The 16,293-nt window shown below is 38.8% G+C and overlaps 1 protein-coding gene across 1 annotated transcript; it reads right to left on the reverse strand.

Annotated features, from left to right (window-relative positions):
* Positions 1-390: 390 nt before the first annotated feature.
* six4b (SIX homeobox 4b) lies at positions 391-7,156 on the reverse strand. The gene is made up of 3 exons (XM_026291244.1): positions 6,370-7,156; positions 3,973-4,610; positions 391-1,481 (listed from the first exon to the last, which is right to left on the reverse strand). The coding sequence occupies exons 1-3, from the start codon at positions 7,101-7,103 to the stop codon at positions 1,006-1,008; spliced, it is 1,848 nt and encodes a 615-aa protein (XP_026147029.1). The 5' UTR covers positions 7,104-7,156; the 3' UTR covers positions 391-1,005.
* Between the last annotated feature and the right edge of the window lie 9,137 nt (positions 7,157-16,293).

Below are 16,293 nucleotides of genomic sequence, written 5' to 3' on the forward strand. Positions count from 1 at the left end.
TGCAGTATGTACAGAGCTCATGTTTGGTGTAAAGGTGTGGTCACATTACCAAATTTCATGGCCGAATAAATGCAAATTTGTATATTATGCACAGCTCATACAGAATTCACTTTTAAACCAAGCAGCTTGCTGTAGGTAAACAAATTTGGATGACTAACTTGAACCTATTGCGAAATCGGTGTGAGGAATCTTTCTCCCTCATGCAAAATTCCCAATTTGAATTGAAATTGTTACTGTAATTTGCTAATGAAAATTCGCCGAACTACTGTAAATGTGACTGCACCTTATGAAGCTCACAGATTTTCTAATGCTAAAGGAAATGAAAAACACATCGAAATCATTATAAAACAGTTGTCACACAAATAAACAAAAACAAACACTCGTACTTCAGTTATTCCTGATGAATTCTTGAAAACAAATGGCTTGTTTTCTAAGCTAGCTTCCTAGTATATTAACAGTTTAGGAGGAAGGCACATGTGACCAGTTGCACTAATGGTCAAGATTATATACTAAGAAATGTCTACATTGGGATGCGTAGAAAGAGAGTTTGAATAAAAAATTCTGTAACCTAAAAGTCCAACATAACAAATAACCTTTATCAAATTTGCATCGTCACACTCAAAGAACTTAAATACAAAAAACCACAAACAACAACAAAAAAGGCATCTGTGCTTAAAAAAAAATCTTGTTAAAACAAAATAATCACTACAAAGCTGCATTTTTTGATTCAGAGCACATCTGTGCTTTTTAACTGGTCTTTTCATACATTTGGTGAGAGTAAAGACAGTGTATGTAAATAATCTTCAGGTGCTCAGTGCATTGCCTGGTTCATTCTGCAGCCCTCTTAGTGCAAGTTGGGATATCTTAGGACAGGAAGGCACTGTTTGCATTTTATATCCATCATCAGGGTTCATTTAAAAATTCTTTGTGCTTACTGGGTCCGTAAGGGCACAATGCGGCGTGACAAAACCAGTGAAATGCAGCTCTTCGTTGCTAATGATATTATCATAGATCACTTCCATCATCATCCATCTGTACAGTCTGCAGCTTGGCCAGCTCTTTCCCTTCCATGTCCAGATCACCACAAACAACCCTGACTGGGCCTTCTCCTGCCCTAGACACAACTTGCAGGCTGTTGGGCAGCTGAAGATCTTGAGACCTGTAGTCTGAAGACAGGGCTACACTGTCCTCTTGGATGCCACGTCCAGCTTGATTCAGAGTGTGGTGTACCCCAGTGCCCGAGAGGGCAGAGGTGACCGTGGCTGTGATGGTAGGGGGAAGTGAACCACCGGTAGAGGAAGAAGAAAGGAAAAGGGAGGCTGTGTAGCCCAGGTTGCTGCCTTGGTCCAGGGACATTTCAGAAGGATAAGTGTAGCTTCCAGACACATCCAAAGGCTCCTGCTTCACAGTTTGGGTATAAAGAAGGGTTTGGCTCAAGTGTTGAGGAGAGTCACTGACCACGTTCCCCAAAGGAGCAGAGCCTGTATGGGGGATGAAGAAGAAGATTCAATTTAGTAAAGGTAGCTCTCCATGTCTGGTAAGCTTAAGAAACTATTGAATGTGTGCGATGTGTCACACTCTCAATAATAGTTAGAAGTTACAGTGAGTTGTTTGTGAAGAAATGCAATGAAAGCCATTATTATTATTTTTTTTCAAATAAACTTGAACTTTGATATATATATATTGTTTTAGTTGCACATTATGTTCTTTATGACAGTCTCAGATGTCAAATTCTGTCAGTTCGCAAAATTCGCAAAAACTGCTCTTCCACTTTACTAAAACTTATAGCACTAAATAAACATGAATGAACATCAGAAGATATGTTAAAACAACTTAACTGAAATATATAATCTCTCATGTAATAGCTCAATCAGTGTTTCAACCACGGAAAAGGTCTATAAAACTGTTTGTGTCACATGTTTACCTCGGGAAAGTGTTCATAGCGAGTAGTTAGAAATAAAAAAATATTTAAGAGAAGAGCATATTGCAAAATATCATTAAATATTACAAATGCATTATATTTTACATAACATCTCTTTGATGAATTAAATATTTTATGTCTGAATACATCTAATTCTGTCAAAAAGTTTAGTTTATATTCTTTGGAGGCTATATTCTCACAAAGGGTAGCTAATGAAACATAATAATGAAATCATTATAAAGCAGAGAATTTCCTTTTTAATTCATTGCCTAAAACTTAAAAACATCAAGTTCAAACCGACTCCAAGAAAAACTATGGAGCAGCTCGCGTATAGTGCTGTACTTCAAGGTAACCCTAAACACTTTGGCCGGGACATCAACCCTTCCCAGTTGAATACAATGTTCTTTTCTTTTAGTTGGCAATAGCCGCTTGTAACAACTCAACTAAGAATGGATGAGAGAGAAAGGACAGAGGTGTGATCTGTTTATCCAAATAGGACTTCTTCATTGTTATCTCAAGAGGTTTGCTTCTGTCCCTCTCCGTTTCTTTTATTTCATTCTTTTGGTCAATATCTCTTTGTACCTCTCTTGCTTTCTTTTCTTCACAACTTTTCTCGTGAACTGTTAAATGAAACACCTTTTTCATTTTCTGTTTGCGGTTGGACTTGCTATGATTTCCTTGTAACTCTAGAATGTGGTTCTTGGCACATGTCTCTTGCAGTGACAGCTTTTGGCTTTCGGCCAGACACTTTTCTTCCATTAGGCTTGCACAAATGTCTGATAAATAATCACAGTGCCCAAACCCCTTCGCCCCCACTTCATACTGGCTCACTTTCTGAAACTAGAACCAAGTTTTCTACAAGTCTTCTTTAGCTTCCCGCAGACATTGCTTGTGGGAGGGGGTTGTTGTATAGAGGGGGTCAGGAATATATTTTCTTTCCATCTGACTTATAAGGTTTACTCAGTCCTGTTTTGTCATTTGGACGACTATGCAGAAGAATAATCTGAAACCATATCTCACAAGTTTTGACTTCATAGACAAAGTGGTGCTGCAAGGAAATTTCTATTGTTTCTTTGTATTTGTGAGGCACTGGAGATCAAACTTTGTGTTTTTATGAAGACATGTTTTATTGAAATGCCTTGAAAATTATGGGCACAAGGAAACAGGGTTTTTGGCTAAACAATTTTAATAACATCTTTTTCTTGCTGGATCGTTTGGGCTCAACTGTTTTCCTTCTAAATCAAAAGTTCAGCCAGGGGTGGGTTTGTTTTTATGTGGCTCGTAAACTGCATATTAAAGGATAAAACAGACGAGAGAGAGAGGAGCAGAATGCAGCTAGCCTTGCTGTTATTGATGTGGCCATAAAATATTCATGGAAAGAACCATTAGTGAGTTGTTAGGGCCATGGAGGGGAGGTGGGGACCGTGTTGAGAGACTGTGTTTGGTATGATCCTCTAGCTAGTTGACCTGGACCCCCACATGCCTCTCACAACTTCACCCACAATGCACTCAACTGCCCGTGACCCACAAGGCTTTCTTGCAAAACCTCTGCTCTTTTGCACTGAGCTCTGCGGTCACTTTTGGCAAGCTTAACCACATAAATGTTCAGTGACAGTATTCTCCAAAGTGATGATGTAATTACTCTGGCTCTCATGAGCTCACTAGAAGTGCTCGGACTACTTTAGATATTGGTGTTATTGTATCTTCAAAAACATATGCTTGCGACAAAGAGGCTCAAACCAGCCATTTTGAACTGGAAGTGTAAGGAAAACATTATGAATATACCCAATTTACAGAAAGAAATAACCCAAAAATGAAAAAAATGTGGTCAGTAATTACCCACGTGTAACTCATGTTGTTCCAAATCTGTAAGTTAAAGGCATCCAAAACAACACTAAACCCCAATGACATGTATTACATACAAAAAATATCTTTTCTTTTGTGTTCTGAAGAAGAAAGTAGTCATACAGGTTTGGAAGAACATGAAAGTTAGTGAATTCTGACAGACTTTTGGTGAACTGTCTCAATATATCTAATAAATGGCCTCCTACCGTGAGTGGATGATGTTGTGGATGGGGGCATCATTAAAGGAGGAAGCCCCATGGTGGTTTCACTTCCAGGGAGACTGACCACACTGTAACTGCTGAGATGAAGGCCTCCTGAGGTAGTGGATGGAGTGGAGGGGGCTGAAGCGAAGGAGACCACTGAAGAAATGACTCCATCTTCAGCATTGGAAACCAGAGTCTGCATGGCCTCCAGCTTTCCAGAGGCAGTTTCAGAAACCCCCATTGAGAACGGAGCATAAGACACAGAAGACCCACTTAACAGCCTCTCCTGACCGTGATGGGAGACCCTCTGGGGATCAAAGGTCAAGAAATGGCCACTCGTGGTGCCAAGTCCATTCAGGAGAGCATTGCTACTGTGTGACTGAACGTAGGCTCCACCGTTAATGTAGTGAGCATTCACATTCGCTAGATCACCATTAAAATTCATTCCTCCAGCCACATGTGAAGGCATTTTGACATCTCCAATTTGTTGGATGACTGTGGTTCCTCCATCCAAGTAAACTGTAGGGGGGGCTGTTCCGTGTGTGACTAAACCAGAAGAGCCGCTAGAGAGGGGACGTGGTGACAAGTCCTCCTGGCCTTTACTGCACTCATCTTCTGTACTATGATTGCCATCTGACTCACTGAAAAAAAGAACAAGTTTTTAAAAAAAAAATACAATAGGTTTATTTATTTATATGCTAAAATTATGTTTGGCATGAGAGCTTGCTTTTTTCTGCAAATCCATCAATTATTTGCAGTCTTATGAGTTTAGTTTGGCATTTTGAATGGTTGCACTATGCTACATATTAATTGAAAAACTTTCACTAAATTTATTAACAGTAAATAATATTAAAATGTCCATAATCATTTGAAAATCTATCTGGTAAACTGGTAAACCCATGTCCTGTGAAAAAAAAAAGAAGAAGAAGAAGAAAAAAAGAAGTAGGCCTAATTTTCCAATTGATTTCTCTATTTATTTGTTTCTCTCATAATCAGTAAATTAAAACTACTTCAGAATTTCACGGTAAAGAAAGTGTGAACTGAAGTATACCCCTAACTGCATTATCAGTAGCGTTATATGCACTTGTGTTGAAACACTTTATGAAAAAAAGATTATAAACCAGCTTACCAACTTTAAGCACATTGCAATAACAAATACTACTAAGTCGACCTCGTGCGCGCTTTTAAAAGCAGTCCGCTAAAATTACAATTATTTTCTGTAAATATCTCAGCCATCATATCTAAAGTGGACCTCTTGCCCCCGGGGGTCAAAAATCAGATAAAAGGATCTGAGCTCTTGGAGGCATTTGGTCTCTTTACAGACTATGACAGCTGCGGGTGCATCGTTCAGAGTGACTCGAGCAGCCAAGCCACATCTAAACAAAGATCTTATTGACCCGACAAGCCGTTTGTCTTTTCTCGTCCAAAAACCTTCCATAAAGAGTTCATGGACATCTTCGTTCAAACAATGAGTAATTATCTTTGTCAGGGTTTGACAGTGAAACATCAAAGCAGCGCTTACTCTTTGACGCATACGGAAAGACTGACCTGCCTTATTTACAAGTCTCAAGATTTATTATTTATGATAAAAGCAGCATTTTGCGGGCATGAAGTTATTTCCACGGCAGTTTGAAACTATGAACAATCTACAAGCAAAAGTTTACAAACACTTAGCTGCTTCTTATCTGCCTCAGATGCCTCAAGCTGCGAAGAGGATTTTGGTCAGGTCAGGAGATTGAGTGCAGATCTCTCTGACTGATTATCAGGGCGGGACAATGGCTTTAAAATCCAGAAACAAACATAGACAATGGCTATGGTAATGTAATGGCTGATCATATCTAAAGTAAACATAAGGTCTGTTGGGGTTGTATTTGAAAGCAGCAACATGTCTGTTAAAATGTTTGTCAGGTCTTTGTTTTGCTTCTCCAATTAATGTGGCCCTTTTAATTAAATGTGCCAATTTATGAAATGCATGTCTACATCATTAAAAGAGGCTTGAGCTGAACTAACAACTCAAAATGTGAAAAAGAAGGACTTTTAAACAATTCTTCAAATAGCGTTTTCTACTTAAAAATGTACTTTTTGTAAAAATTGTCTAGACTCATCTGAAAAATCCAGTGCGTAATGCACATTTTAAATTTTAAAGTACTATTAAGAAGCCCAAATGGCTTTAAATAAGAATAATAATATTTGATGAACCGAGAACCAGTGAAGAAGCCTCGTTTTTAAGAGTAATCGCGTCACGCTCTCCACGTTCTTCCAAACTGCACCTCACCGAAGCGCTCAAAGCTTCGTATTTCAAAACATTGGTGAAACGTGTCCTCCGTTCTCTCGCGCGCATTCCACAATAGCCTACGCTTTCCGCTCTCGATAAACGACTTAAATATAACTGTGGCTTACCTTTTTGACTGCGCCTCGGATGGATTTCTGTCTCTCTGCCTCCTGTTTTTGAACCAGTTGCTGACCTGCGTCAGAGAAAGTCCTGTCATTTTGGCCAGATTTCGTTTCTCGGCTGGGGATGGGTACCGGTTCCGCTTGTACATCTCCTTCAGCGCGTTCCTAGACCTCTCTTTGAAACAATACACGGTCTCCTCTCCGTCCCAGATAGTCCGAGGCAGCGGATATTTCCTGCGTAAGCGATACTTGTCCACGGCACCCAGCGGTCTGCCCCGCGCCTTCTCCGCTTCGATGTAGCGCGCCTTGTACCACATATCCTGCAGAGACGAGTGGTTTGGCTGACTGAAACTGTGGTTCTCCAGAATGCAGTAGAGCTCTTGGTAGCGCGCCTGGTGGAACGCGACTATCGCTTGCGCTTTCAGGATGCTCTCGTTCCCCCGCAGCAGGTCACTCTGCGGCAGTGACCAGAGGAATCTGGCCAGGCGCTCCACGTTCCCACCCTGCAGCAGCGCTTCGCAGACGCATGCGACCTGCTCGGGGGAGAAGGCCAGGGAAGCCGGTGAGCAGTCCAAAAGTTCGGCATTCTCCATCGGCATCTCCGCGGGGTCCAGCACTGACAGCTTGACACCCCCACGAGTCTCCCTCTTGATCTCATCGGCACTTATGACCTCGCTTGAAGAAGAAGACATTTTGAGCGCGTCCTGATAAGTCACTCCTCTGGGTTTCAGGCAGCACATCAGGCGATCGGGTTTCGCCCCTCCATCCAAGCACGATCAGGTATCTGGCCGAGTGTGTGGTGTGGATAAGATCTGGCGTCCCCCGTTCCACCACAAGTTTAACTCCACAGCCCACGTTGGAAAGGAGTCCAAACCCTGAGCGCATTTTGATTCGCCGCTCTGCCCCGGCGGGGAGGAGCGACTGGGATGTGTAGACAAATGTTTGCGCTGGGAACGTCCATCAAGCGTGCAGTGGGAACGCGGGTACCTGCGAAAGGTAATGCAGGCTTCACTACGTCCACACGTCCACAATACAGGCACGAGATTTCATATTTGCAGGTGTACAAAATAGTTTCTCTCCCTGTGTCATCACTCAAGAACATGCCTTCTTTTTTTCTACTTTTTAAACCTATGCTAAATGATGAGATGATTGCATGACCATCACATCCCAGATGTTATTTGTTAAGGCGCTATGTAAAATATAAAGGATTTACAGTTGATACGAAAGAGTAAAATTCATGTCATGAAGATTAAATGACATCTGAATTAGCAGATTGTCTTGTTTAGAGATATAAAGCATCCAGCTTTTACTAGCTTTCATCCATATGTTTAAAATACAAATATCATGAGCAGATGGGGAGGGTTGGGACATTTTCCATTTTGCTTGTCTATTTGCCACAGCCCTATAAGTAACTCAGACAAACACACACACACAAAATGTAATGTTTTTACATTTTTAGCATTTTTTAATTTTTATATTTAACATTATTTTTCCAAAATACTTCAATTTATAGCAGATGCATATGGGAATAGTATATCAAAGTTTGAGATGTATATAGCAAAAAAAAAAAAAAAAAAGAAGTTTCAGTGACTGGAACAAAATGTGCTGCAACAATTCTATTTGCCATTTCGACTGAGCTAATTCATTGCTTAAGTTCATCATGTGTGTTTACATACATTTTTGGAGAGATTAACCATTGTTGTCTAGAACGCTTCACCTTCAACAAAGAAATAATCGCTAAATGCAAAGCTGTTTAGTCATCTATTGTTTTGCAGGTTGTAAAAGAAGCAGATTTCCTGAATCTCAAATGTAGCCCAGCGACTTGTTCCAACTGTTTATGTCTGTCCATTTGTCACACAGGCACTGACAATCTGCCTCTTGATTGCACTCTTTTTTTCAGTTTGTCATGCTGTTTACTGGAAACCAAAGGTCTGAATGGGAGCCAGCAACCACAACAGCTGAGAGGAGGCCCCAGAAGCCTCTCACAAAAGCAGAGGGAAGTTTGACTTGATTGCATCCCTAAAATTAAACCCAGCACAAACAGAATACCTGGCAGCGGCTCTGGGCACAGCCCTGCATTCACATGCTCTTTGGTATGATGGTGGCATGTTGGTATGTAGGTATCAGACTTTATACTGGTTAGTGATTGTAGAAGCCCATGTCTGTCCCGGGGGAAATGCAGTAAACGATGTCTCTCTTCAGGACTATAAGGAATGGACTATGTAATGATGAGAGCTGTCATGAAGCTGTGTTATTGTATGTTACAAAAATCAGGATAAGACCTCTATTATGCAATCTTGGGAGGAGTACACAGCTGTAAAATGGCCAAATTATTGTCTTTATCCCTTAGATTCACATGTTTAGATTAGGTGAAGTGTTGCCTGTTGTTCTGGGAATGGCTTTTGTTAGCAGATAAACGGTCTAAATTGCCTGTTAGAAACCATTAGTGACACTAAATTAGTGTTTGTTTTTGTCCTGCTTAATATTTTTAAGCATCATCATTTGCACTTTGTCCAAATTTGTTGTATGCAAACTTAAATTTTCCTAATTTCTTTTAAAAATTATATTATCTCTAATCAAGGTATGATGAAATGTTGTGATATGAAGCGTTTCATTCCAATCAATCATTGTCACCAGAGCTGCACATATGTGCACACTCCTAAATTTTTACATGATTTATGTTTTACATGCTTTTCAATGCTTTTTCGCTCCTATTGTTAGTTTCTGGACACTGGCTTCTTGGGTGGCTTGTGAAGATTTTCCTGGTTGAATCCTTGTGTAAGAGCAGGATGATAAGTTTGTCATAGGGGGCTGGGTGTTGGAATTCAGCTGAGAATATCCTGCCAATTTAAATACTTAATATACCTTGAGCTTCAGCAGATGATCCAAAACACATGCAACCAAATCCATCACAAAGCTTCATTCAGTTGGCCAAAATACACCAAACAGAGAGACAGACAAAAGGAACACCCAAAATCTTTTCTCTAAAATGTTTGATCATTCATTAAATTGTTCATTCATTCATTCATTTTAATACATATTTGTTTTGCAATTTTTACTTTATATTTATCATTACTTACATTGGTAATACTATTATTTTGTATATATATTTTTTATTATTGCATTTATGAATTTTATTCATTTTTTTATACATCAGATTGATCAAAATGTGTAGTTGGTTAATTTATTTTATTTTTTTATTTATTATTTGCTTTCATTTAAATTATTTATACCAGACTAATCAAAATGTCGAAGCTCTTTAGGGGGTTTAGATAATTAGTTTCATCATCAGATTAATAACTTTTTATGTGCTTGATGTCAAGGTATAAAGAGTGGATCCCTATTTCTCTAAAATATGTTCACCACACGCTGTCTGTTTCATTGCTTGTGGCATCTCCACATGTGTGACACTATGGCCATGAATGAATCCTTTGTGGCACTGCAACTGCACAGAAGCAACCCACCCCAACCTCTTTGCAACCTCCACCCTTCCCTCCATATGTTCCCAATACATCTAAACCTGTGGCCTGGGGGGTTCCCACTAAGCACCTGCCCCTGCCCAAGCTACAATGGGGGCTATTCTTCAGGAAGGATGGACAGTCTAACATTGACCACATGAGGGAGAGGGATAGGTGTCCTTTTATAGTTTTTCTGAAGGTGATGGCCTGTGATAGAGCTGTCTGTGTGCATTTGTATGAGCGGGTGTTTGCCTATGTTCTTTGTGCATCTGTTTGTGCACGTCTTTTAGTTTCCCCCATGTCTGGTTTTACTAGTCTTTCAAAGGGGATTTTTTTTCAGTTTGTTCGCACCACGCAGTGAGCTGTTATCTTTTAGATCAATGCAAGCTAAACGTAGGATAAAATGCCCTTGATTCGACTGTAATGCTGAGTTTAGAATGGAATGTAAGCAAAACGAGCCAGCGCAGGCATTTTTTATTTCTTCTGACAGAGGTTTGGCGCAGCATCTTCAGATATGCTTGTCTTTAAAAATGATCAATTTAACTTGCTTCACAGTTTGAACAGAGCTCAGCTTCCTCACTTCACTAGAAATGATTAAAGCTTCCTCACTTCACTTAAAAAGAACTGAGCGTCCTGATGGTTACAAAGGTTAAATGAGAATGCCATGGTCAACAGACACTTTGATATGGTCGTTGGATATTCACTAGTATAAGCTAGTTCACACAAAAGAAGGTAAGTTTTAATTATGTTTCTAATTTTATTATAGTAGGGAAGTCCACACCACAGTTAAGGTGAAAATGACGGAACAATATCGTTAAAATCAGGGTACATTTCCATGACAACACCACTAAAACAGAAAAATTCTCTTTTGCACTTTTGAAACATTTCATACAGATGATTACATTGTATGTACACAGTCCCGGTTTATGCATATTCATGAAAATGACAAAAGAATTACGCTGTATAATGCATGCCAGGCCAGTAGATGGCGATGTCACTTTCTAAAAGAAACAATACGCACCTGTGTACATACAAATATCTATAGCGTGAACAGGTAATCAATTAGCATGACAATACCATTTTCACAAATTTGAATTTTCGTAGCTTACATGGAGACGGTAACAGTATCAGTTTGAAAAACGTTCACTTTACAACCTATTTTCGAAAGTTTGTGTGTTCAGGCTGCTTATAACACAGTTTGTCTTGTAAAGTTCTTGCCTTTGTTTAAGAACTATTTTTCCAGCTGATGAATAATAAAAACATTAAAAGGCCAATCAGAATTCACCCCACATTTCAAGTGGCAAATGTCATAATTGCACTCTCACTTATAATAAACAGAGCATTTTCACTTAATTTTTGTGCATGCTAATATTGTTATTGTTACATTTTAGTTATTGTATTACATTATCATGATACGCTTATATAGTTGTCTTTTTGGTCATCGTTCTTGGTGTGAACATGCTTTTATTCTATGATTTTTGGCAATCCCATGGCCATAATGGTAAGGACACAGTTGCAATATCATTGGAACAATTTTTTTTTCAGCTGATAAACAATAAATACATTGACAGCCAATCAGAATCCAGCTCGAGCTTTTAAAGTGGCAGACTACAAAACTGCGGCACACTTATAATAAATAGAAAGATATTGTCCGTTATTACGGATGCTAATATAGTTATCATCCATGGTGTGAATGGGTTTAAGGGTGTGCGTGGTATGTGCATTAACACGATCATGTTTGCATTAGTGTGTGTGTCTCTGTGAGCTCAGGACCTGTTCAATGGGTAGTTCTGACAGACAAGGAAATAAACAGAAACTTGGAATGCCACAAGGGTAAACACACTCATTTAAGGTCAGCGGAACCTGTCTCTCAGAGGCTTCCTTCACCTTTATCATGTTGTCAAGGTAATGATGACCACCGTGGCTGACAGATTGGTATCAAATATATTGCGTAGGCGCTTTGTAGGCGTTACATTTTCCACCACTTAAATGGATTTCTAAAGAAATAAGTGTCTTGTCAAATACTGCAGGAAACCTCTATCAGTAAATACCATCAGATTAATGTTCTTACCTCTAGGCCTTTGCGGCAGGCATACATGTGTTTAATCTAGTTGTCACTTTTTGCTGGAGGGTAAAAACTGCCTTTAGTCTTCTAAGAATGATTGACAGTGGAACAAATCATAGCCCTGAAGAATGTGCTTTTTGTTTTTTGTTTCAGTCATATTGCCTTTTAGGTTGTTGCAGCTAATCATCAACAGCTAATCTTGCACTCCGTATGTCAAGTTAAGAGCCTTGCTAACATTTGGCAAGGGTGCTGTCGTCTGTCATCACTTATTGTCTCTTAATAAATATAATTAAATGCAATTTCAACTGTCTTATCTGCAAACAGAAAGGTGTGAAGTTAGAGGTCACACAAAACTACTGTTGTGAGTCAGTGAAAGGGAAAATCACCTAATCAGTCCTATAGTGTTCAGCCATATCAGATTCCACCAATGAATATGAACAGCCGCAGATAAGATGTTAAGATTATACCTGTGAACACTGTAATGATATGTGACATAAATTCATTGTCTAATTCAATGACGTAACTAATAGCAACAAATATAGCTAAAACGTTAACATGTCAAATATGTCACTTGTGTTTTGTTGGGTGTCATCTGTGATGACTGTGCAGTATTTTGTATTGCCAACAAAACTCCCATTCCCAGGCCTCTCTGTCCAGGGTGTGTCTTAACCTTGTGTACTGTCAACAACAGAGGAGGGTCACACACACACACACACACACACACACACTTACACTCAGAAGTTTACGGCTGAATAAATCAATACCAAAATACGGCCACAGTCTTACTTACATGACTTATAGCAACATTTTTTTTTGCTCTACAGTGCTGTTTATTTGAATATTAATTAAATGTATTAATTATATATTAATTATATTATGTTATAGTTAATAGGATTTAATTTAAGTTATGCTTTCTCTGAATTGTTCTGGAAAAAAACATTAGTGAATGATATTATTATGAATAGTATTACTGCTTCTAGTAGTAATAAAGTAATAATAATAATAATAATAATAATGAAGATAATTAATTAGATACTTCATTTTACATTTTTGATTAGATACTTTACTTCATGGTCATTGTTATTGGATATGTGAATAAATGTCAAGTTTGCTACCACTCTCACACACACAAAAACAAAGTCTGTGTACGTACAGCCTCACAATGGATAACAGCTATTATTATTATTATTATTATTATTATTTCTAAACAGTGTTGCTCTGTGAGGGAGCCTAAGCAGTGGACTTTGTCTTAGGCGTTGTTTGAAGATATAATCCTTTGCTGACATCCAGTCTTAAAAAAATTTAAAAGATAAAGTGAACGAAGTGGAAGCAAAAAAAGTGAATAGTTCAGTATATTGATGAGGGCCGACCTCTCAATATTATTAAGCATCTGATAACCTCACACAGTAGCTTTCTTTCTTGCCCCATCATTGTGGGAAATGGCTTGTTGTCTTATCTTATCAGCTGTTGACTATCTCATTCTCCCTGAGCTTGCAGGGTTTGCATAGGGGCTGCTGCGGAGCGCTTGCAGGTGTGAAGTCTGCTCCGTCAGGGTTTTAGCTCTTGGCATAGTTGGCTCCCTTCACTGAATTGTTGATATATCTCACCCTCTGGCATCTTTCCACCTTTCACAGGTATTTAATCCTCCATCTCCCCATCAAGCATGTAATTATCAGCCATTATTGTTAAAGAAATGCTTGAGAAAATGTGTTTTTCTTGGCTTCCGTCTTCTCACTTGGAGAAAAGAACTCAAATTTGAAATAATCCATGCCTCTCATTTTGCAAATGAGGTATTTGGTTGTTATGATGTGGGAAAAAGATGAATAAGATGATTTTAATCCTATTAAACAGGCACATCATCATAAATAGCTTTAAATAACGTCACATATCAGACTTGTATTTCAGGTTGATCTTTGAAGGGACGACAAACACATCTGTCTTAAATCCCCGTCCATCACATAATGATCAAACCCACATTAAAGGTAGATATGGATGAGTGCCTGCTCCCCATGAAGATGCGTACTCTTCACCTGTCTGCTACATGTTTACATAAGCAAAGCAGGCGTGCTGTTTGACAGAACCTCCTACGGTGATAATATTGACTAAAGGAGAGTTCTGCTTCATTTGACTTTTGGTACCATCTGTGAATTCAGCCATTGTTAACAACAAATCAGCAGCTGATGATTCATTTAAAGAGAATGTAGGCTATATTGTTTCATTTGAAGGTTTAGGGTTGGTAGATTAAAAAACAAATTTTTGTTTTTTTAAAGTAGTCTCCAATTTTCTTGTGACGTATCAATGTTGAAAACTGTTGCGCTGATTAATATTTTTGTGGGAACCATGATTTTTTTCAACTGTGGTTGGTTTGAACCATTTAAACCGGACTGTTACCAAAACGTGACGTGTAAACTCTGCTGATCACTGATTGGCCAAAGAGAATCATCACAACCTGCATCATTGAACTTGTGGCACAGGACACAAAAGACGCACAGCACAGCCAGCGAAGATCGAACACAACTGTTATGAACGAGCGCACCTTTTTTTAACAAACAAAAAATGTTGTCTGTTGAGGAAGTAAAGACGTTCCTCTCGTTAACAGCAGGGGGGCGATATGAGTCTAGCAAGAGCTCGATGGGGCAATACGGAATTAAAAAGTTTTTAAGGAGACACAGCAGTAGGGGTGGCACAACTAACGACATGTGAATAATCCCACCCACTCTAAAACGATACAAAACTGCAGTGGAAATGCAAACCGAGCCGAGCCATGCCATATCATGTCATACTGAGCCATGCTGAGCCGAGTTAGAAATTAGAAATGGCTTTATAATCCTTTCCAGACTGATACAACTATTGTGTTTCTCATCTGTTCGTAAATTTCTTTCAATCGCAGCATGATGTGTTGCTCTTTAAGCATGCTTCACTTTGTCAGACAGGTTCTATTTAAGTGATCTCTTGATTGAACAGGTCTGGCAGTGATCATGCCTTGGTATGGCTAGTGAAATTTAACTCAGCTTTCTAAAATAATTTGGTTAATCACAGTTCTTTCATGATTTAACAGGAGGGGGCAAATCATTTTTCACATTGTGCCAGGTAAGTTTGGACAGTGTTTTTCCCTTAAAGGAGTCCTATTATGCTTTTTCACTTTTTCAACTGTAGTTAGTCTGTAATGTTGCTGTTTAAGCATAAAAAGAGCTGCAAAGTTACAAAGCTCAAAGTCCACTTCAAAAATGAGATATTTTACTGAACAGAAATCACTTTTCAAAAATTACAACGAATGACTCGTTTTCCAGGATTTGTGATGTCACAAATATCGACGAATGGGACGAGACTTGGTGGAGCTGCACTAGAGAAGGCAGCTAGTGTTGTCACTATGTTGGAGAAACATGAAAACTGTTCTAGTACACCCCCAAAACAAAATCAAGACTTTGTAAAAGAGCATAATAGGACCCCTTTAGCAAACGAAATCATCAGTGTAACTGCTTATAAATATTTAGGGATATGGCTTGATGAGAAGTTGCCATTTGATGTTCATACTGATTGTTTGGTGAAAAAAAAAATGAACTTTACACTTTATGTTGTTGTTGTTTACTGTAAAGGCATTGCGGGGTATGCTTCCAAAGTATATTACTAGTCTTTTATGCTTGCGTAGAAATAATTATTCAAATAGATCTTCAATTGGGATGAAATTATAAGTGCCTGCTATGTATTCAGAACATAGAAAATCAACTTTTTTGTACATTGCTCCTTGGTTGTTGAATGATTTTCAGATTAATATTCAATAAGAAGCAATTCCTTCTTTGAAAAAATAAAAAAATAAAATGATTCTTGTGCTCCGCCCACACGTCACGCCTCCAGCCGGTCGTGTTTTTCCGGGAAAAATCAGTACAGACTATCTTTCTCTTATAAATATAATAAAACTAAAGACTTTTTGGAGTTATGAAAGATGCAGTACTTCTCTATAGGTACTCAAGATTAACAGGAGATTGAGTGAAAACGAGCATTTCACCCCCCCCCCCCCCCCCTTTAAAGAGCCAGTAAGATGAAAATTCTAAGCTTCCTATCACTGTTTTTAAGTCCTGTACAGTAGGTTTAAATCCATCCAAGGTTAAAAAACATTGTCATTTTGTCAAAATATCATTTTAAAATTACCTCAATTCTCAGAGATCCCCAAACGGTTCCCGCAAAGCTGTTCAAAAGATTCAGTTTCCTTAAACCCCACCTTTCGGTAGAATACTGTGTTCTGATTGATTAACTGACATAGTTAGTTTTGATTGGTTGTTCCGCACACAACTTCATGGTAAACAATGCGTTAGCATCTTTTCATAATCTTCATAATCATACTTCGCGTTGTGATTCGGAGATGCTTGTTGGTCTAAATAAAGTTGGTAATGAGCCCTCTTTTATGGC

The sequence above is a fragment of the Carassius auratus genome, chromosome 20 (assembly GCF_003368295.1).
Source record: "Carassius auratus strain Wakin chromosome 20, ASM336829v1, whole genome shotgun sequence".
In the NCBI taxonomy this organism is placed as follows: domain Eukaryota; kingdom Metazoa; phylum Chordata; class Actinopteri; order Cypriniformes; family Cyprinidae; genus Carassius; species Carassius auratus.

Bases quoted from the DNA above. Each gene is read 5' to 3' on its own strand.
- six4b (XM_026291244.1), bottom strand. From the start codon at position 7,103: ATGTGCTGCCTGAAACCCAGAGGAGTGACTTATCAGGACGCGCTCAAA. The intron at 4,611-6,369 runs GTAAGCCACAGT...TCTTTTTTTCAG, and splicing joins TCCGAGGCGCAGTCAAAAAG to TGAGTCAGATGGCAATCATA. The intron at 1,482-3,972 runs GTAGGAGGCCAT...TCCCCCATACAG, and splicing joins CACAACATCATCCACTCACG to GCTCTGCTCCTTTGGGGAAC.